Below are 23514 nucleotides of genomic sequence, written 5' to 3' on the forward strand. Positions count from 1 at the left end.
GAACGCCAGCCAGCTGCAGCAGCAGTCCCATTGTGAAGTTTTTCTCACTTCCGGGTAATGCCCCCAACGGCGCATTCAGAATAAACACGCTTGTAAAAAGACTTTCTAAACACTGAATGAATTTCATCTCAATAGCCCGATTAAAAATATATTTACTGGGAAAATGCATCCCCTGGATATATGTCAAGAACCCACTGTTCATGTGTTCATGAATTTGTGATATTATCATTTCTATATTTCCACATCTGCTTCTGGATGTGGAAATAAACATCCTACTGTGAAAATACAACAGGTTTTGGGGCGGTATTTAGCTCAGTTGGTAAAGCACCCGCCCCATGTGTTGAGGCTAATAGTCCTATGCAGGCGACCCCGGTTCGAATCCCGCGCCGAGCGGCCCTATCCTGCGTGTCATTTCCCCCCTCTCTGCCTCCCATTTCCCGTCTCTCTCAACTATCCTATACATTAAAGGCGAAAAAGCCCCAAAACATTTTTTTTTTTAAATGCAACAGGTTTCAGACTTATTCCCCAATGTAAAACCATAGTTAGGGGAGACTGAGGACAGTTGCAACAAGCCTTATTTCTCCAATCAGAAACATGCTAGAGTCGCGACTCGCACGGCCACAGTCAGTCCCACCAAGAATAGAGAAGACATATTCAGCATCTGCTCCTGCTTGTACTGAGACAAAGTTGTTTTAAAGGTATGAAAGTAGCTTTTTTCTTGGGCTGTATTTTTGTCATACTGTCCTGAGTGAATCCAAACCTACCTTTGAATCACTGTTTTGTTGACTATCAAATGACATGGTTTTCATGTGTCAGTGTCATTGTGTCTAGCTAGTACATGATGTTTTGTCATGGCTGATAGGGTGGGGATGGTTGCAACAACTTCCATTTGAATATGGAAGCACATATGCAAATGCAAATGTATAAAATGGAACATTTTTAGCTTAAAATAGGCACAATATATCTATTTTATTCCTCATGATGAACAGAACAGCCAATTATATTAAACCATGAGAGAGTAGGCTAATGCTAAAGATTTCAAAAACAATTCCCCAGATAACTTCCTATAAAAGTAGCCACATATATTTGAAAATTGGACAAAATTGAATTTATTCGATGTCATACAGTGAATAAATCATCCAAAAGTAGAGTACATGTTTATATAAGTTTTTTGTATTGCAAATAGTTCCATTCTTCTTGTCTCACACTAAGCTATTGAGTTTTATTACTACTGTTAACATCTGCACATTGACTCAAGGCCTATGTTCTATGCAAAACAAAACTCAACAGTTCTCTGATAAATATTACTAAATAACTAAATAATACTATAGTATTATTGTAAGACAATGCATATTTTAGGAATACTATGCTTAGGGACGGTTGCAATATGTTGCAACCGTCCCTTATCCGTGTTGCAACTGTCCCAACGTTTGGGGTCAGCTGCAACGTCTGGATTCTTCCATTCAAATGAATATTGTGATTGATGTGTCACATGTAACCATCTTTAAATGGCATGACTAATTAGCTGACATATGTATGTTTAATCTATAAAAGTTTGGTGAGCCTAGTCCAAATAGTCTCTGAGTAACTGAGAAAAATTTAAAAAGTGTTGCAACTGTCCCCAGTCTCCCCTAATACTTAAAAAGTTAATCAAAAGTTCTTGTCTTTCTTTATTCTTGCATTTATAAAATATTTTCTCATAGATCCCTTGGTTCTTGCATATTCTCCACAAATACACACATCACCCTGTAAATACACTCCGCTCTGTAACCCCAACCTTTAAAATATTTAACTGTTACTCGTTTAAAAAGGCCACTGATCACTTCAGTGCCCAGTGTTGAAGTTGTTTTGCTCACAACTATGAAGGACAATAGCAACTGAACTCATATCAACCAAGTAACACATGCTGTTATATACATTTCTGATAATCTCCAGAGAGGATGTGAAAAGGCTTTAAAACCAATTGCCAGTTGCAAATTTTACACATTTACAAAGGACACTCTTCTTGTTCTCTGAAGGAGGGACATGTGTTCGTCCAGAGTGGTGCTCTGCGCAGTTCCTCTGCAGGAGTGATCATCACTGTCATTCTCTGTGGGGAAAAGAGGAAAGTGCAACTATTAAAGCATCACAAAAACACAACAGACCGCAGCAATGTGTGTGTAGTATATGTGAGGTGTAGAGAACCTGTCTTAGTGTTCCTGGAGTTACAGCCAGTTTGTAGAAAAACCACAGTGGTACCATGAGGACTGAAGAGAAAGCCAAAAATAGCCCGATGGCATTGCCCCACCATGGGTACTCATAGGTGCTGTTGTATTTCAGAGGGGTAAATTTGACCAGAGAGAAAAGCAATATACCCTGTGAAGACAGAAACATAACTGAGAACTGAAGAACTTAATAAACAATAGGCTATTGCAATATTATCTTCTTCATTATCATTCAAGTGGATTTAGAGAGAAAAAACATAATAATTTAGACTTTAGACTTTATTTTCTTACCGAGGACACAAATGGAGTGATGAACTTCCAACAATATTTCATATAAGGTGAAGGGCGGTAGCCAATCATATCCATGACATTGTCATAGTAACGATCAGCTCCTTGAAGACAGACTTTGATTAGATAAACTATATTACATATAGTGAAGTGCAGACAGAGAATGTTTCCAGCTCAAAACAAAAGTATTAAATAAACTTCATTGAAACATAAAGAATAATTTGAAAGCCATAAGAAACTCATGTGGAACTGGAGATAGGGGCATAGATATACTAGGTCAGATTGATATCTCTCTACAAAAGTCCTGAATGTATGGCAATGGATTGTTAAAAGTATACAGTATTTAGTTCTGAGTGACAGGATTAGATAGAAAACGTATATGAATAACAGTGTAACTCACCATAGACCCATCCTACACAAATGACCTCCAAAATGCCAAAAATTAACAACGGGATTCCACTATAGGCGTAGTAGTCGAAAAGCTGAAACACATAGATTCCTCCCTGTTTCCCACAAGAGGAAAGAGGGAGAAAAATGTCTTATTTATGACTTATTTATTTCTGACACTCTCCTTGACTCCTTCCACATATTCTAGACTAGCATTCATAATTCACAATAAACAAGGAAGGTGAATTTGATTGACTATATTATCATCTTTTCTTTTTTTATGATAATGTAATTCTCTTGGCTATGATTATCATGTAGTAGAAATCCAATATGACAGCCCCACTTTCAGTTTATATCTTTAATATTGAAATGACAGAACAGACAAAATGACACTCACCTCAGTGATCATAAAGAGACCAATGAGAAGGGACAGAACAGAGATGACCAACAGCAGCAGTTTACGTCGATGACCAATTAAAAAGAAGGATGGATACATGTCTGATATGGAGGTGACCAGACCTTCCAGATACACAAACTAGGTGAAAAAATAAGATATAGGCTAGAATGAATCTGTATTTAACGGCCTTAATGTTGAATCAGATTGAGATGTCAGAGCCTCAGGATGTCACTTATCCTCATGATTGTCAATTAGAAGGAGTATGATTTCCTGACTTCATATTTACTTAAATTGAATGTCCTACCTGACAATCCAGTCCGAGGAAGATCAGCATAATGAAGAAGAAGACAGCCCACAGTTGAGGTACAGGCATCATGGCTATTGCTAGAGGGTAGGCGATGAAACCCAGACCAGGACCTGCAAAAGTATATAATATTGTAAAACCTGTCTTTGCTTTTTTGCCTCTACTGGACAAATCAACAACAGGTCATGGTGTGGCATTGCAACTTACCTGAATCTGCCACTTTTGAGATGTGGACTCCTAACTCATCGGCCATGAAGCCAAGGACAGAGAATATTGCAAATCCTGCAACAAAGCTGGTCAAACCGTTCATAATGCACAGGCCAATTGCATCTCTGTGATGGGAAAGAGGTGTTTGTATCCTGAGTCATGTAAACATGAGACATAGTGGAATAAAAGGGGCTAAATAATTATTCCCTCACTTGTAGCAGTTGTTGTTGAATTTGTTGTAACTTCCCATAGATGTCAAACAACCTGAGCACACAGTGTAAGAGAAAAACACCTGGTTCGCAGCATCCATCCACACCTTAACATCATGGAAATATAATTAGTATCTCCTTTATGTTAATTTTTGTTTTGTTTTGTTCACATGTTTTGAAAATGGAGTGACTTGTGACATCCAGCAGCTCATTTTGATGGCAACGTAACTTATTTGTTAAGATGAGGAACAACGCACACCGTAATTGTAGAGGTGCTGGCGATGGATAAAGTTGAGAAAAGAAAAAGAAGAATGCCACACACACAGTTTCAGAGAGTTTTATTTGACAACGTTTCGGCCGGTTCGCTGTCAAGTCAAGTGTGGGGTGGCAAGGGGAGTGGCTAAGGTGCACACCTGCTGTGAATCTACTATATATTTTCCATAATTCTCTTGATTGTGTTAGGTATTTCACTAACAAAAAATTTGTTTTTTAAAATGTTTCTCCAGTAATGTTATTTCTTGTTTTTTAGGATACTATTTTTTTTTCTCTCTTGTATTTAGAATATTTATTTTATGGAAAGCAGTTTTTTCCTGTTTTCTCTTTTTCTTTTTTTCAATACAGGCTTGCATGTGTCGCGACCACGTGCCACCCTGGCAAGTTGAGTTTTATCGAACAGGCTCTAACAAGTCTAGGCTTCAGGGCTGACACAGGTGCACATATTTCTATTACTAAAACCAGTCTGGTGGGGTTCGCCGCCATATAGTATAATGTTTGACTCACCGGCTGCTTCTCGTTCCCCACCCGTAGCTTGGTCGGCGAAAGCTTTCCGGGCGGACCGGCGTTCTGCTTCAGTGGCACCGCCGGCCACCAGCTCCAGCGTCCTGCGTGTATCGACCTCCGTCCGTCGTCACGCAGTCATGGCCTTGTCAGTTCATTTGTGTTTAGACGAGACAATAACTAAAATAATAATTCAATCTTGAGGTGAAAACGGGTCCTTTCTCATCGTCCACTTCTCTTGACTACTCAGCGGAGCCGCAGCCTCGTCTCCACGCGGTTCTCACTTTGGCGTTTTCCCAGCATCCCTTGGTCCTTCCGCTCACGTCAGACTTAAGCAGACAGGTAACCAGGCAACCAATCCAAACATTACACAATATGGCAGCCCCCCCTTCTCAAACCTACGAAAGTGACCGTAACACATTAGTGACAGATTCACAGCAGGTGTGCACCTGCTCACTAGGGCTGTCCCAAACGATTATTTTTCTCCCGATTAATCTATCGACTATTTTTTCGATTAGTCGATTAGTCTAACGATTAATTTTATGACTAATCTAACGATTATTTTTTGGTTGACGATTAGTCATTTACAAAAAAAGGTTGTATGTAGGTTTTTGTTCCTATTGATTTTGATGATTTTGATTATCCAATTGGATGTGTTGTCATAGAGGAGGCTTAGCTCTACCATCCTGTGTTGATTTTGAGCCAACAGGTCACATGACCTGGGAGTTATTGAGCTATAGGCTAATGCTCATATTTACTGTATAAAATATATTAAAAATTCATATAAAATAGTAAATGTGTTTAAATGCAATAAAAACAGGTGTGTGTCATAGAGGAGGCTTAGCTCTACCATCCTGTGTCGATTTTGAGCCAACAGGTCACCTGACCTAGGAGTTATTGAGCTCTAACGCCCATATTTACTGTATAAAATATATAAAAAATTCATGTGACCTGTTGGCTCAAAATCAACACAGAAGCTTAGGGTTAGGGTAAGCGCTTTTTTTTTTAATGATGCTCCGCAGCGACCGGCTAAAGACTGGAGGATAGGCTATTGTAACCCCCCCCCCATCTGGTCAGACAGAGCTTCTTTAGATCAAGTATCATTTGAACCACGAGCCTTCTCATCCCCCTACAGTAGCCTAGCGCACAGTGTCTCCCAGACCATCATATGTAGCCTACTGTAAATTGTCAAAAAGAAGGAGGAAAAAAAAAAAGGCGAAAAGGGAGATGCCGGTTGCACTGGGTCAGGTCTGTCTCCAGGTTTCAGCAAATAAAAGCCGGTCTCAATTAGAAGCCGGGTCTGTTTTCTACAAGTTCTAGTGAATGAACAAAACCTCTGAAAGTGCTTAATTCCTGCTACAGTTCTTAAAGACCTGATGGTCCGATCTGATCCGCTATTGCGGCCAGACTCACGTGCATTAATTCTCGTCCATTCTCGAATTAATTATGATTAGATATTATTTCCCATCTTTGCTGAGCTGATTTGTTTTAAATGAAATAGCTAAAAGCGTCCCATAGATGCCTGTCTATTAACATAACCTACTGTGTGACTGTAGATATAAACTACATGTCCACAGGTAACTTATGCTTAGCTCATAACCTGGTCCCGACCAGGTTATGTTCAGAGTCTTCTGCCCTAACCATGTGTTGGAATGAGAGCATGGTGTAGACAGTGAGCTTAACAATTTTCCAGTAAAAACACGAAGATGGGAATCCAGCGTTAGGTATTTTTATGGAAGTCTTTTTGTAAAACTGCATACAAACAGAAACACAGAATCAATGTACAGTATGTACCCAGCAAACATTTCCTCGACCTGGGTCGAGATGGAGACGTCCAATCTACGTCGCGTCACGTCGTGACCTTAATTCGACAGTTTTTCAACATGATAAAATAACATCTGAGTAAATATGACATACATAATGAGTCATTTTAGATCGGATTAATTGGTTAAATACTGCCAGCAAACATTTTCTCCATCCGCGTCCAGATGACGACATCCATCAGACGTTGCGTCACGACGTGACTTTATTTAGACTTTTTTTCGACATGATAACATTAGGAGGGATACGATCTCACATAACACATATTTAACTAAAAAAACACTGCCAAGAATGATTTCCTCTATCTACTGCTGTCTAGTGCTGTGTGGAGATGAAGACATCCAGTCAACGTCCAGTCATGTCAGGACGTAGATTCCACCTCTGATTAACGTTGGGCAGGCGGGTTGATATGACGTCTATCTGAGGGGTGAGATGACCGGCGGATGACGACGTCATTTCAACGGCGTTTAGACGGCATCGGTTTACGTTGTTAAAAACTATTCAAAATGATGGAAATATGTTTGTGAATGGGAGAAAACAATGTAGTACCATCAAGTGTATTGGCGGGGTGGGCTTAAATGTTTGTTATTCTAGCATCCATCAAGGAACTATTTTCCTCGCGTAGTGAACGCACCTGGTTTCAGCTGCGGTGCGGTGGCGGCGGCAGAAGAAGTTTTGAGTCGCCGAGGAGAAGACACAGACGCGTGTGAAAGGTGAGCTTCGAAAAATAGTGTAATTTAAAATGAAAATGTGCTTGGTAAGACATTATACGTTCATGAGTTACATGTCAAAGTTCTGATTTTGTTGCTGCATCGTGTAATGTTACAGATATCTGCTGCATGTTATTCGTAACCGAGCGGCGGCTAACAGTAAGCTAGCAGGCGAAATAGCAAGGCCTACCCTGATACATCAAGTGTAGCATCGATGTTACACCGAGTATATGTTCACAAAATGTACATTTTAAATTCAAATTCATACCAAGGAAACAGAGTAACCTCTTAGAAAAAGAAAAGTTTGCTGCTGTGAAAACTGTATCACTGCATTATTTTTTTATCATAAGCAACATGCATGGCTATGACCTAACAGTATGACAAACATTTTAAGATCATGACACACTAACGTTACTGAGCTTGATGATGTCATATTTAGCTATCTCTACCTGAAACAGGACTATATTTTTGTGTCTCTGTCTCTCCCATAGGCCTGTATTGATAACTATCTTTTCAATATCTCACTTTACAGGTGTATTGCTGTGATAAAGAGACGCATACCAGGTAAGATACACACACTAAGGGTGATGGGGGCTTGAATGATTGTGAAGATTTTACCATCATTGCTCTTGTTATACACAGGGCCTACAGTAGTAGCGGTTCAAAAGTTCCCCTCCAGGCTGAAAGTCAGCTGAATGGCCTAGGTTTTCCCTATGTTTTCCCTTCAAATCCCAGCCGCTGGAGTGGCCCCCCTCTTTCTAATGAGAGTGTCCATGTTTTGCTGTAACTCCACCCATTCACTGAAATACAGGGTATGACCCTCACAAATTCTCATCGCCAAAAGTCATTCTGATGTCATCTGAATGTCCACCGACCGCCAGAGGCAGCACTTAAAGCACCTCTGGTCATAATCATCATTTGATTTGATTTGTGATGTGAAATGATAACAGGCCTATGCGCTGGCCACTGTTTTATTCAGAAATGAAGGCTAGTAATACCTCCTGTCAAATATTGGATCACAATGTAATCGTTGTGAATCTCAAAGCAAATTCAGTTCCCAAAGACAGTACAGCAGTTTGAAAAGGTCTATGAACTTTTAATGTGCAGCTCTAAATAAAAACTTATCTGGGTTTGGTCTTAACTCTCCTGTCGGCCTTCTGGGTCAAATTGAACCAATCTGTCCACTTCCTCCATCCTTCCTTCTTTCCACAATCTTTTTCCCTTCCTTCCTTCCCTATTTCCTTCCTTCTTCTTCCTCCTCTATTGATCCAATTGACCCTCCATTTTTCTTCCCTCCCTCTCTCCCTTCCTTCCTTCCCTTCTTTCCTCCCATCTTTCCCTTTATCTTTCATCCTTCTTTCCCTTCGTCATTCCTTCTTTCCTGTAGATGCTTCCGCATGTATGTGTGTGAGTTCAATGATCATACATCATCTCCAAAGAGTGTATTTTTATTGTAGCTCCGAGAGCATGGAGTGGCAGACTTACTTTTAGCCTAGCAGGCATAAACAACTGAACCCAAACATCCACAAATACACACAGGCGGCGCGACCCCTACTGGGCACAACAGGGATCATCATGAATGATCTACATTTTCCCTTTGTACTTCCTTCCTTGACCCAGGTGGACAACAGGATGGTTAAAGAGGAACTCTTAAGGATTCCATCCTCAAACCTGCTCCATGTGTCCCTTAGCTCCAGAGTCCTAATGCTGGTTAAATCAATGACTTGTAACTAATGCCTATAGGCTTTATAAGGAACCATCAGAAGATTCAGGCTACTGTGTGGGTCTAAGAAGTGGTTATGTCATTACTCTTTCAAATCCCACGACAAAGTCTTACTGTAATTTATAAAGTGCATTTTACATCTGAATAGGTGCTCTATAATTTTTTTTTCTTGTGTCCTCTCTCCAGCTGCTGTGAAAAGATGGAGCATTAAGGCCACAGATGTGGAAATAGAGAATGCAATGATGAATCATCTAAAGCATGCGCCAGCCAGAAGCGGGGGGAAGGAGCAGATCCTCGTCGCTGACTGTTAAGCCTCCTTGGCTATGACCTGACTTTACACAAAAAAATTTGTTCTCTAATAAATATATTTGTTTTACTTGTTTATATGTTTTCAATACAACCAGTTGAATAGATATTGTCCTGAATGCTTTCCTTTTATTATTCTACCTATTAGTCCATGCACCACTTGTACTTTACAGTATAGCCTAGGTGAACATCACAAGGATATTTTAAACCTTCAGGTTTATTTGCTATCAAAGTTTCCGTCAGGTTCACTTTTCCAAAAATGCTGATGTGATTTGATGTCTTTGACTTTTTTAAGTCAATGCAGCTTGAGATTTTTTTTTTTGCTAAAATTGAGAAGTTTGTTCAAGTATGTGTAGATTAGAGCATTGAGAATTACACATAGGATATGCAGCACAAGATCTGTGCTTTTCATAGAATTTCTAGATATGATAATGCCAGTTATAGACACCTTTTGAAATGCAATACATTACATGTGTAGACAAAAAGGTTGAAATGTAAGCTATATTGCAATTCGAAACGACAAAAGTTGAAATGTTGATGTAAAAATTATGCCGTCTAATAGCCGTCGAAATGACGTCGGTCATGGCACCGACGTCAGGAAAACTTTCATTTAAGCACCTCAAATAGACGTAGAATCAACCTGTTAGATCGACGTTAATTAGACGTGAGATAGACGTCATGAAGTAGCCTGCTCTGAGACGTTGATAAGTCGTCTAAACGACGTTGAAACAACGTAAAATGATGCCGTCTATTAGCCGTCGAAATGACGTCGGTCATAACACCGACGTCAGAAAAACTTTCATTTGAGCACCTCAGATCGACGTCGAATCAACCTGCCTGACCGACGTTAATTAGACGTGAAATAGACGTCAAAATGTTTGCTGGGTACAGCATCAAATTATACAGATGAAATAACACACTCATGTAGGCTAATAGTCTTCATCTAAGAATATTCAACAACTCCATGGTAAGTATTTGAAGAGAGTTAACTGGTTGGTGATTATATATGCTCATGAATAATCTACATAACAAACAGTAACACGTATAACTGTGTAAATGTACAACAGATTGTGCCTGATCGTGTCAAAAGAAAGAGGGTGGATGTAGATGTGATTACAACTCTCCACTGCTAACTTCAAAATGGCTGCCCTGCTAAATCTTGAGTGGTTTTAACTACCTCCACCACTAGGGGGCACTGCACACTGCATTCTAATGTAATTACTGGGGGCAGAATACTCCCCGCCTGGCATCTATGAGATGGCAACCCAACAAACCAACAGGAATAACAACAAACATCATCAAAAGGTAGGTCTCAGTGTCTTATTCTCTATGTAGTGTCCTTGGAAACCAGGAGAATGACCTCTGACACTGGTCTCAGAAATAGTCTCTGTTCACCTTTCCGGATGATCTTCACCTCAATCTTTCTGACAAACCCGTCTTCACCAGCAAAGGCCTTAGTAACCAGCCCAACTGGCCAGTCGTTCCTCTTTACTTGGGCATCTTTCAAAAGAACAACATCGCCTTCTTGTAGGTTAGGCCTCTTGGTTCTCCATATATGGCGTCCTTGAAGCCCACTTATGTACTCTTTTTTCCACCGATCCCAGAATATGTTAGCCAGGCTCTGGACCCGCCGCCACTGACTTCTCATCAGGTCACTGCTGTCGAATTGGCCGGGTGGTACAGGAGGAGTGCCAACCTTCTGGGTGAGGAGCATGGCTGGGGTGAGTATGACAGGTTGATCTGGATCTGTGGAGACTGAAGTGAGTGGCCTCGCATTCACAATTGCAGTGACTTCAGCCATGAAAGTTGCCAGAACTTCGTGTGTAAGCCTGGCATGGCCATGTTCCAGGAGCATAGCATCGAGGATGCGGCGTGCGACACCAATCATTCTTTCCCAAATCCCACCCATATGTGAACCATGTGGGGGATTGAACTTCCACTGGCACCCCTGGTCTGTGAGGTAACTGTCGATTTTCGTGTTGTGGCAACCCTTCTTGTCGATCTGAAGCTCCCTGCAGGCACCCACAAAGTTGGTACCACAATCAGATCTGAACTGTTTCACAAGGCCTCTGATGGCAAAGAAGCGCCTGAGAGAATTGATGAAGCATGATGTATCCATGGATTCCAGCACCTCAATGTGGATCGCCCGCGTACTCATGCAAGTGAAGATGACTGCCCATCTCTTCGCATTGGCTTGACCACCTCGAGTTCTCCGTGACATGACGAACCAGGGACCAAACACATCCAGTCCTACATATGTAAAAGGAGGATCTGTGTGTAATCGGTCAGCAGGTAAGTCAGCCATAATCTGCTCTTCCTGTTTGCCTCGCAACTTGCGACAAATGACGCAGTTGAAGATGATGCTACTGATCGATCTCTTTCCCCCAACGATCCAGTAACCGGCTGCTCTTACAGCTCCTTCCGTAAAATGTCTGCCTTGGTGACAAACTTTCTTGTGGAAGTGTCGGATGAGTAGTAGAGCGACGTGATGCTTGCTGGGCTCTCGCTAACCGACCTCCGACTCGAAGAATACGATCTGAGTCGATGAAGGGACAAAGCTTGCTGAGTGGGCTTGACTTAGAGACAGGCCGCCCTTCTTGGAGACATTTGATGTCCTCTGCATACACTTCTCTCTGGACAGTGCGAATGATTGTAGCTTTGGCCCGATTGAGCTGCTCTTCATCAAGATGTTTGTTGCACTTATGCCAGCCGTGACAAGTATTGTCCTTGTTATCCTTGATAAAGGACTTGGCAATGTGTCCAAGCCGGGCAACAGCCTTCAAGAGAGGACTCCAAGAAGAGAACCTTCCAAAGCGTGCACTGCCAAGCTTACTGTGTGACTGACTGGTGACACAAGTAGTAACGTCTGACCGTAACTCTGCGTCTGACTCGGGGTTAACAAGGCTGAAACCCTTGTCAGATGATTGAGTCTGACTTTCATCGGTGAGGAAAGCAGGTCCCGTTAGCCACGAAGAGAAGACCAGCTGGTCAGCTGGTAGCGACCGGGTAGCATGATCAGCTGGGTTGTGGTCGGTGGACACATAGTTCCACTGACTTGCCGTTGTGGACCGTCTGATTCGCTGCACGCGATTGTGGACATAAACATAAAACCGCCTTGACTCATTGAAGATGTAGCCAAGCACCACCTTGCTATCGGTAAAGAACTTGACATCATCCAGCTTCATGTCCAACTCTTCTTGGAGCAGTTCGGCTATCTCCACGGCCAATACGGCGGCGCAGAGCTCAAGTCGTGGAACCGTGATCTCTGGCTTTGGGGCAAGTTTTGCTTTGCCGAAGATGAACCCCACTTCGCTGTGACCTCTGTCATCTGTCACCTTAAGGTAAGCAACGGCGCTTACTGCTTTGATGGATGCGTCACAGAAAATGCACATTTCTCTTCTCTGAGCTGCAGACAATGGGAGTGACGTATACATTCTCGGAATTTTCAACTCTTGTAGGTCCTGCAAGGAATCTCTCCATCTTTGCCGCTTCTCATGACTCTCCTTTGGGAGTGGTGCATCCCAGTCACTGGCATCAGAGGTAATGTCTCTTAGTATTGAACGACCCTGGATGCTGACGGGTGCGGCAAATCCAAGAGGGTCATACAAACTATTGATAATGGACAGCACACCACGTTTTGTGAAAGGTTTCTCACTGATAGCCACTCGAAAGTGGAATGTGTCTGTGGACAGGTCCCACCCAAGTCCTAGACTGCGCTGCATGGGTGTAAAATCCTGCCCAAACTCGAGGCCTTGCAATTCTTTAGCAAGGTCATCACCTGGAAAGGCTCTCATGACGTCTGGGCTGTTAGATGCAATTTTGTGCAATCGGAGATTGGACTGTGCGAGCATGTGTTGAGCTCTCTTCAGCACATCAACGGCTTCCTCCACACTGGAGAACGACTTCAGTCCATCGTCGACATAAAAATGACGGTCGACAAAGAGTCTTACATCAGTTCCGTACTCCTCTTCTCCTTCCATGGCCGTCCTCTTAATGCCGTAGATGGCCACGGCTGGGGACGGGCAATTCCCAAACACATGCACCTTCATACGAAATTCCACGATGTCCCCATCAAGCTGGTGGTCTTGAAACCACAGAAAGCGCAAGTAGTTACGATGCTCATCCTTGACCAAGAAGCTGTGGAACATCTGTTGAACATCAGCCATTACTGCAAAAGGTTCGGACCTGAAGCGGACAAGGACACCGATCAGGCTGTTATTCAGATCCAGGCCCCTGAGTAACACATCGTTAAGAGATACATTGTTGTACTGGGCACTTGAGTCAAATACGACCCTGATCTGCCCAGGCTTCTGCGGATGATAGACGCCAAAGCTTGGCAGATACCAGCACTCTTCATCATGTTTCAGAGGGGGAGCTGGTTCTGCGTGTCCACAACAGAAGATCTTTTCCATGAACTCTACATAGTGATCTCTCATCTCTGGCTTCTTCTTCAAAGTACGCCGAAGAGACAGGAGACGGTTGAGGGCTTGATCCCTGTTGTTCGGCAAGCGCTGCCTTGGAAACCGGAACGGGAGGGGGGCCACCCAACTGTTGGAGTCGTCCTTTGAGAACTCTTCATTCATGATTTGGAGGAAGATCTCGTCTTCAACCGACAGTGCCAGTTTATCATCCTCGACGGTGTGACTGAAGATCTGCTTGCCAAGACCATCTTGAACTGGCTTCAGAGGAGGTTGTTTAGGGTGCTCTCCTGTAAACCTCTCTTTAACATAGATGCTGCTCTCACAGGGTCTGAAGAAACTAACTCGACCATTCTCCAGGATACTCGTCCTGAAAGTGTTCACAGTGGGTTTATGGGCTCCCCTGAGGCACACGTCTCCTATAATTACCCATCCTAAATCGAGGCGTTGGGCATATGGCGCATTGTGTGGCCCATTACACTGACTGCGAACCTTGTGAACCCGGATGATATCTCTTCCAAGCAACAGAAGGATTTCAGCTGAGGGGTCAAGAGGTGGTATCTTGGTGGCGATGGTTTCGAGATGACGATGATGTGTAGCAGCTTCTGGAGTAGGAATTTCCTCTCTGTTGTTGGGTATCAGATTGCACTCAATGAGTGTTGGCAGTGCCATGGATACTCCGCCATCTATAGCCTCTATGATGAAGTTTGTGGCTCTTCTTCCACTGGTCTCTGTTATGCCAGAACATGTTTTCAATGTATAAGGAGCATAGGCGTCATTTACGCTGGGGACGCTGGGGACATGTCCCCACCACTTTTTGTCAAGAACAATTTTGTCCCCACCACAAAATGAACTTAACATTATCCTAATGAAGAATGACGAAAAAACGTTGATAAACTATGACAAAATAGGCAGCTGAAACAGTGTGCACGGCGCAGAGCTTCTGCTGGAGCCAACTCGCAACAATGTAGCTTCAATTAAAGACTTCTCACAGCCCGGAGCGGCGCGCTGCGCGCGTCCTCGCAGCTTGGCTGGTTACACAGGGAGCAGCTTCTCCTGCTCTCCTCGCCGGTAAAACATCGACTCCACTCGTCTGTACTCGGTTTTCCACACACACAGGTCTGTCTCAAGCTCTGTATGTATGGATGTGTGTCTCGTGTGCAGACGCAACTGACAAATATTTATAGACGGACAAGCAACAACTTCATTACCGGTAATCATCATTTTATTTTGAAAATTGACCGGATTCTCTCGCCTTTTCTGTGCCCAACTTCCTGTCTGGTACGATCCGTCTATCCAGCTTGACAACGGCGCTCACGGCTCGCGTGAAAAATAAAACAGACGCCGAACTGAAGGGCGGCAGCACGCGAGCCTCCACGCGGGGTTGATTGTACCGGATGAGACAGCACCCGATAGGCTATGCTTAATGTTTGGGTGCAAAGTCACTGTTAACGAAATCAACATCTAATCTGTCCCTTCAAAATAAAGTTACCGTAGCCTAGTAACGTGTCTGTTTGGAGCAGCTGCTGACAGTGACAGTTTCCTCATCACTAAACCTGAGCGACCATCCGATCCTTCCTCACTCACGTGACGACGGGACAAAGTCTTTTGGACATAGGCTATATTGTAGTTTGTTTTTCCTCTCTCGTTTCAGTTTTTGCCGGTTGGCAATCATCTGGTGTGCACCCCTGTTTCTCTGTTTCTCACTCACTCTCGATGCGCATAGATAAAATAAAAAGGAAAAAACACAGATGAGCAAATTGAAATGACCTACTGTAGTCTAACAATTCAATGACCACAGCTGATCACCAGCTTGTCATGCCCCAACTGGGCTTCTTTTTTTTTTTTTGCTGCGGTCCAGCGGAGAATTAAAAAAAAAAATGCTCGTGAGTCCAGCCGCATCGGGTCCAGGGTCCAGGAGGTTTAAACACTGGTCGACCTGGTCGGGTCTTTGCTCATTTATTAGCTCAAACTTGGAGCCAGACCCGGTCCTATAGGAGACCAGAGTCTGGTTGAGAACGGTAGTCTATGACGGTCTGGGAAACGGTGTCAGCCAGGTGCGGTGCGGCGGCGTCGGGGGGGGGGGGGGGGTGCGGTGCGCATATGGTCAAATTGTCCCCACCACTTTTCAAAGTAAACTGACGCCCTTGATAAGGAGAGACCATTCCCTGAATGTTAAACATGTTGAAGAAGGCGGACTTGGCGAGTGACAAATTACTCTGGTCGTCCAGCATTACATACATTTTCTTCCTCCGTTCAGGATATTCTTTGGGATATACAGTGACCAGACATATTTTGGAACACGACTTTCCGAGCAAGCCCTCCCCACAAACTTCTGTGCAGCTGGATGTAGTTACAGGGGAGTTCTCCTCAGCTTGCTCCCCGCCATCTCCCTCTGGTGAAGTCACGGGCTCTCTTGCCATCCAGGGAGGTGGACCATCATGAAGAGCTGAGACGTGACGATCGCTGTCACACTCTGAACAGCGAATTACAGTCTTACAGTCTTTGGCTCTATGGTTTGTGGACATACAGAATTTGAAGCAAATGTAATGCTCTTTATGGAAACTCTTCCTCTCTTCTAAACTCTTCATTCTGAAACCCCTACACTTCCTGAGAGAGTGTGGTTTCTTATGAATCGGACAATGTCTCTCTGGATCTATAGGACGCTTGTCACTGTCTGAAGAGTTGGAGGCTTTAACCTCAGTTTTATTAGCAGAGATGGGAGTCCTGGCCTTCCACTGCCTGGTGGGAGGTTTCTCATCTTTGTAGGGTGCTGTGCTGGAGCCTTGAAGGGCAAAACTGGGATCCACCTTCATTTCTGCGTGACTGTTCACAAACTCAACGAAAAAAGAGAAGGGTGGATAATGAACAAAGTTCTCTCTCTTGTATCTAGTCCCTTGAGTAACCCATGTGTCCTGGAGGTTGTATGGAAGCTTCTCTACAATTGAATTTATGCCTCTAGCTGAGTCGAGGAAACTGAGGCCAGGCAGGTAACCTTCGTTCTTTGCAGCTTCTACATCCAGAAGAAGGTCTGCAAGCTCTTGGAGACGTTGGTTGTCTTTGGGAGAGATTTTAGGTACATTCTCAAGACGTTTGAATAGTGAAGCCTCAATAACTTCTGGAGAACCGTAAGTCTTTTCCAACCGTCGCCATAGCCTGTCGAGTCCAGCCGCTGGATCGTTGACATGGACTGCTCTGATCCGCAGGGCATGCTGAAGTGACTCCCCACCAAGCCACCTGGTAAGTAAGTCTAGCTCCTCACTGGGTTTGAGATCCAAGCCGTCTATGGCGTTACAGAAAGTGGATCTCCACGACATATAGTTCTCAGGCCGATTATCCCTGCTGTGAGAAGGTCACGACGAGCGAGAAAGGCAGCAAGGTCAGAGACATCTGTGGACCTGGGTGTAAGCCTGTCACTGACTTTATGTGGAGAACTTGCTGCGTTGTTGCCCTGTGGTGTGTAGGGACTGAAAGCATTGACGCTGGCATGAGGGAAGACTGGCCGCTGTGTGGCCTGGGGTTGCTCAAAACGCTGGGTTGTATGAGATGCTACAGGCCGCAACATGCTGTGGGAATTATGTGAAGTGGCTTTGTATTGGGGCTGTGGAATGTATATTGACTTCCCTTTGATATCACCTTTATCATCTTTTTGGGGGCTGAAGTGTGCATCAATGTAGTCATTAATTCGTTGTTTTGATACAGCCGGCGATAAAGGGGGGCCGATGGCCAAGTCAGCTTTACCACTTTCACTTTCTGCAGCAGCTTCGAGCACCTTTGCTGCAGCCAATGCAGCTTCAGCTTCACTCTCTTCTTTAAGAGCATTCAATGTTGCATCAATACGGGTTCGTTCAACTTCCATGTCAATTTTAAGTTTTGCATATTCAGCTCTTTTGCGTGCGGCTTCCGCCTTTGCCCGTGCCGTTGCTGCAATCTGGCTCGAATTTGACTTGGAAGAGCGTTTTGAAGATGATGACTGGCTAGCATTTGAAGCTCCACACTCTGACCTGACCTCCAGGTTGGACACTTCCTTGTTATCTGACATTTTGCTCTTGGAGGAGATATAATGTGTATCCAATCCACAGTTATGGTTTTGACGTATAGGTAATCTTTTTACTCTTCTGCCCTAACCATGTGTTGGAATGAGAGCATGGTGTAGACAGTGAGCTTAACAATTTTCCAGTAAAAACACGAAGATGGGAATCCAGCGTTAGGTATTTTTATGGAAGTCTTTTTGTAAAACTGCATACAAACAGAAACACAGAATCAATGTACAGTATGTACAGCATCAAATTATACAGATGAAATAACACACTCATGTAGGCTAATAGTCTTCATCTAAGAATATTCAACAACTCCATGGTAAGTATTTGAAGAGAGTTAACTGGTTGGTGATTATGCTCATGAATAATCTACATAACAAACAGTAACACGTATAACTGTGTAAATGTACTTATACAGATTGTGCCTGATCGTGTCAAAAGAAAGAGGGTGGATGTAGATGTGATTACAACTCTCCACTGCTAACTTCAAAATGGCTGCCCTGCTAAATCTTGAGTGGTTTTAACTACCTCCACCACTAGGGGGCACTGCACACTGCATTCTAATGTAATTACTGGGGGCAGAATACAGAGTTTAATCATAAAATCGGATATAAGCCGCTGTTTCACCATTTAACTCATTTACAGCTGCGTCACCTTTACTTTGAAAGTCCAGTGGATCTGGATCAGAACGGAGCGTTTGTACGGAGGGAGAGATCAGCTGATCCGCTGCTGTTGACTTTCTCTCTGAGCGTCTCCGCCGAGAGTTGTCTCCGCCTACAGATGTTCTCCTCACCCGTTGACCTGAGCGTCAGGAGGTCATTAGCTATAGCCTATATTTTACTTTTATATAGCCTACAGTCACCACTGATAGAAGTTGTTCGCTCGCAGCAGGACGGATAATCAGATGGATAATCGGTAAAGTTAATAATTTCACTTAATGTGGCCGTGAATAAATTAATTCCGATGTGTCGCCTGTTATATTTCAGTGTTGCCCAAACGCAAATCTTGAATAAGTTTCCGCTGTTTTCACATTTAAAAAGGTCTTTGTTTATGAGATTTGCTTGTACGTACCTAGCAGCAGCACCTAAAAAAAAACTCACTGTAACCTATCCAGCCTCACTTCCAATAAAACACACACTCGTGTTATAATTGCGATCAGTGAAATATTTAACAATATAAAACACAATTTAAAATGACAGTTGATGTTGCTCCTAGTTTAAATGGATAAAGCTTCATATTTAAAAGTAGCGCAAGAGCTGTCAGAAAAATTAAAAGCAGCCTCCTCTCGTCGTATTTGCAGCAACACTGTTGCTTCAGGCTGCGATCGTGCTTTTTTTTTATATCGCTCATCTCTCCATTAAAACAATTGCACTCCTCTGGGCTGAAATCATAGAACTTAAACATCATAACAAGAACATTATTGATTACAAGCTCTGTCACCAAGAAATGTATTTTTTTTTTATTGTTAATTCTATTGTTCTCTCTTTAGTTAACTCTTATGCTGTCATGTGTAAATCTAGCTATTGTACTGACACGTGAGCTGGAATGTCTGAATTGTCTGTTGTTCAATAAAGTTGGAAGAAAAAAAAGTAGGCTACGTCGATCCCCTCATCGTCACTTTCCCCAATTTACAGTAATTGAGTGAATTCCAGTCTTTCAATATTGGATTCACTTTTTGTTTTTCTTAGGCCTAAGCTGTGTTTTATATGCACTGACGGTGCTTTGTGCAGCTTAGGCAGTAGTAGCTACTTTTTACAAACTGCAGGTGTGTGTGTGTGTGGTGGGGAGGAGGGGAGGAGGGATGGGGGGTGGGGGCGGCGGCGTAGGTGAGGCGACGTACTTATCAACACATAGGTGAGGCGACGTACTTATCAACACATAGGTGAGGCGACGTACTTATAGGTGAGGCGACGTACTTATCAACACATAGGTGAGGCGACGTACTTATAGGTGAGGCGACGTAGGTGAGGCGACGTACTTATCAACACATAGGTGAGGCGACGTACTTATCAACACATAGGTGAGGCGACGTAGTTCAGACGTCAATTCCACACGACAGTCTCCTTTGGCTGGGTAACCGTGGCACTATCCACTCGCCATACGGCTGCGCTGACGGACCCGCGGAGATCCCGGGTGACCGTGCGTCTGCCCTGAGGCCACGGCGGTAATAATGACGCAGCGTCAGGCCGCTCACCGTCACTTGATCTCAGAATTAAATACGCTGAGCCGCGAGTGTCGGGGTGTGCAGCGACCCTGGGTTCCGCCTTTGCTGCGTGTCAATTGTCAAATCAAATAATATCTCTCTCTCTCTCTCTCTCCCTCCTCCTTCTCTCCAGCTGTCCTTTCAAAATAAGAGCGCAGAAAGCCCGGAAAACAAAACAGTGACTCGTGAGCTGGTGGCAGTGAGAAATTTAGTGGTGGAGGTGCCAGCGTGCCAATTATTATGCCGCGGCGTGCCTGTGTTTATTTCGCGATACGTTTTTTTGCAGCACGATGCATTTCGTCATATTTTGTATCGCGAAATTTCGCCAAACGATATTTCGTCCCATCCCTACAGAGTGCACACTGAAATGTGCACAATGAGTTTGAATAGGCACATTTATTTAGTAGCCTATAGCAGACCAGTGTTTCCTCGAGGATGTTTTTTAAGCCGGGGGTGCAGGACGTCACCCTCACTTACGATCTGCATGCTGTGCTGCGTCCGGGTGCACACAGAGCAGCAGCGGAGTGGATTTTAAAAAGAGAGAGAGAGAGAGAGAGAGAGAGAGAGAGAGAGAGAGAGAGAGAGAGAGAGCATCAATAACAGCGACAGAGCGCTATGCAGAGGTGAATGAACGGAAAGATATAGCAGCTTCAGGTGCTGGTTCCTCGCCGTGGTGCTGCTGTGGTACAGCATGTGTTTTCTGCTGCACGTGTTACAGTCTATGGTTCACAACCCGACGGTGTGTTGTACCTGTCGACGTATTTACGTCATCGACGTAATCGATTAGGTCGATTAATCGGGACAGCCCTACTGCTCACAGAAGGCTTCATTAGCCACTCCCCTTGCCACCCCACACTTGACTTGACAAAGGCCGAACCGGCCGAAACGCTGTCAAATAAAACTCTCTGCAACTGGAGCTGAGTGTGCGGTGTTCTTCTTTTTCTTAACGTAACTTATTTAACATCATCAATTAAATAATAAATCCATCTCATTCGTCCTTCTTGTTAACACAGTCTGATATGCTAACATGGATTCACTCATCACATACATTTTTGTCTCACCTCAGGCTTGGTCAGAAGTTCTGGCACAGGGGAAAGGTAAAACTTGATGCCGTTTATGGCTCCTGGCAATGTCAGACCACGGATCAACAGCACAATCATCATCACATAGGGAAATGTGGCCGTAAAGTAGACCACCTGAAAGACCAAGAGTGACACAGACACAATATACAAAATGATAATTTTACATTCAGAGTTATCAGACAGTATCATTCATAATCTCACCTTCCCTGAAGACTTGACCCCTTTCCACACACAGAAGTAACAAACTACCCAGCTCAGTAGAAGACACCCAGCCAGGTCCCAGCGGATGCTACCTATCTCTTCAATTCCTCCAGACACACCCAAGACTCTCCTCCTGAACACAACAGAGGGACACCATGTAAGTCTGTAAAATAACTTCTCAAGTAGGCTACCTATCATTTTAGTGAATACGCACTGCCAGTATTCCTTCACTGAAGATGTTGTATTCTCCATTGTTGAATGATTCAGGTGACTGTCAACGCAGTTGTCTTGTGGAGGAAAAGAGTATTGAAGTTAGAATTTGTGAGACAGGGAATTTAAAATCCAATTTTGTAACTTGCAATAACAGCTTTGTCATCAACTCTTAAATATGTCTTATAACAACACAGCTTAAAGCAGAAGTAAGTGGTCCGGTCGTTTTCGCTAATGCTGCGTTCCAGGCAGGCTTTTGAAATCGTAAATTACAGCTTCAAGTCACAACTTACGACTTTGTAGCGTTCCAGGCAACCCACTCGTGTTTTTCCGACCTGTTTTACCGGTGAAAGTCACTATAACGGCCACTTGTAACGTCCGACCCGTGAAATCGTACCAGATCGAACTGGTACCACTTCACGGTCGGAAAAATACGAGTTTCCTTGAACGCACCATAACAGTCCTCGTCCCTACGTCGCCACATTCACGGCGTCCCTTGGCTGCACACACAGCCCTGCATGCCGTTCTCTCTCCTCATTGGATAAAAACTGTAGGATACGATAAATGTTTTCTCTTCGGCTCAGAGCAGAGCAGAGGGACTGAGAGACCCGTGTTTCAGTCCAAACACTCTATGTAAGTGATTGCTGTCGGAAGATATAACTATTTAAGACTTATATTAACACAAATATATCACTTACTTCTGCTTTAATTGCTTTTCTCCTTTGTCAATGGACGCCTAGTTCATAATGAATGAGTCAACAATTGACCAACAATGTTATTATTCATCTTTTTGTTTGCTTTTCATTTTCTTCATCCTGCAGAGTTGCACAGTCTCAAAACCATTTGTTTTCCTATTCCCACAGCTGGCCTCTCACGTTCAACAAACCTCACTCAAATGGGAAGAGTTGGTGTATTAGTTGTGAACTGTCAGCTGCAGATTAATATGCAAAAGACAGACAGTGGGAGGATGGTCTATATGCCAATGAGTCAAAATAATCTACGTGAGATTTATGGTGCAGTGGTTATGTCAGACTGCACAGACCTGACACAACAAACGTTTAGCTTACTCCTACTTTTCACTTGACTCCACCTTAAGTTACAGCATTCATGGAGATAGTCATACATTTTTGCTGCAACATAGGCATCATTTGCATTAACAGGTGTCGAGAAGAAATGTTAAGTTCTCATCAAACTTAATTCCTTGACTAAACAGCTCTGGTTGTAAAAAGTTCACTCTACTATTCTACTGCAGTTGGCACGCTAACTATTTGGCTTTGGTCCAGACATCTCTATAGCCTACTCTACAATATGCAAAAAGGGCTTTGCCCTTCCCCAAGCAAAAAGCTTTATTGTGTTAACCTGTATTCCAGGTGTTGTTACAGCTGGCCCATGGGAGTACAGCGCTGAAGGAGGAGAAGAGATATAGAAAGGCCCAAGCCAAGATGACGATATAATACATCCCACAGTAAAGTACAACCACTTGACTGCCATAGCCCAAACCTATTGAAATTAAAGAACAATAGTCAATACCAAATATTCATATTATATCAACTCTGCTGTATGAAATGATTGCCTAAACAAGCAGTACCTTCAAATAAGGGACACATTTTCCTCCAACATGTGATGGCGCCCTGACCAGTAAACTGTCCCAGAGACACTTCCAGAAAGAAAAGTGGGACTCCACAAGTAATCAGGAACAAAACGTAAGGAATCAAGAAAGCTCCTGATTGAAAAAAATGATTTTGAAAAACAAGACTCAGTGGTGATTGTAACAGACTGCACCATGTATTTGCCTATTGTTCTACATTTTCACTATATGAGACTTTAATCTTTCTCTTACCGCCTCCATTTCTGTAGCACAGATACGGAAATCTCCAGACATTGCCCAGACCAATGACTTGTCCAACCAGTACCAAAATGTACTCCCTTTTGTTAGCCCACTGGCCTCTGTTGTTGCAATCAGAAGTTGGATTTGGAGGGGTGTCATCTTCCTTCAATTTCTCCTCTGAAGTAGTTGCTGGATCCAT

General features: G+C 43.4%; 1 protein-coding gene and 1 long non-coding RNA gene across 2 annotated transcripts; one reads left to right on the plus strand and one right to left on the minus strand.

The window, feature by feature from the left end:
- Nucleotides 1-1979: 1979 nt before the first annotated feature.
- On the minus strand, nt 1980-23514 carry LOC311000584 (sodium- and chloride-dependent GABA transporter 3-like; the record flags this gene model as incomplete). The annotated part of the gene is made up of 11 exons (XM_083991322.1): nt 1980-2089; nt 2893-2995; nt 3277-3414; nt 3581-3693; nt 3788-3912; nt 4000-4103; nt 21056-21190; nt 21278-21410; nt 21492-21564; nt 23076-23210; nt 23328-23514. The coding sequence occupies 11 exons, from the start codon at nt 23512-23514 to the stop codon at nt 1980-1982; spliced, it is 1356 nt and encodes a 451-aa protein (XP_083847448.1).
- Nucleotides 6913-9422, plus strand: LOC311000136. The gene is made up of 3 exons (XR_014596074.1): nt 6913-7307; nt 7837-7868; nt 9214-9422. It is a non-coding gene; the product is annotated as an uncharacterized lncRNA (long non-coding RNA).

This window comes from Trachurus trachurus (assembly GCF_905171665.1).
Source record: "Trachurus trachurus genome assembly, chromosome: 17".
In the NCBI taxonomy this organism is placed as follows: Eukaryota; Metazoa; Chordata; class Actinopteri; order Carangiformes; family Carangidae; genus Trachurus; species Trachurus trachurus.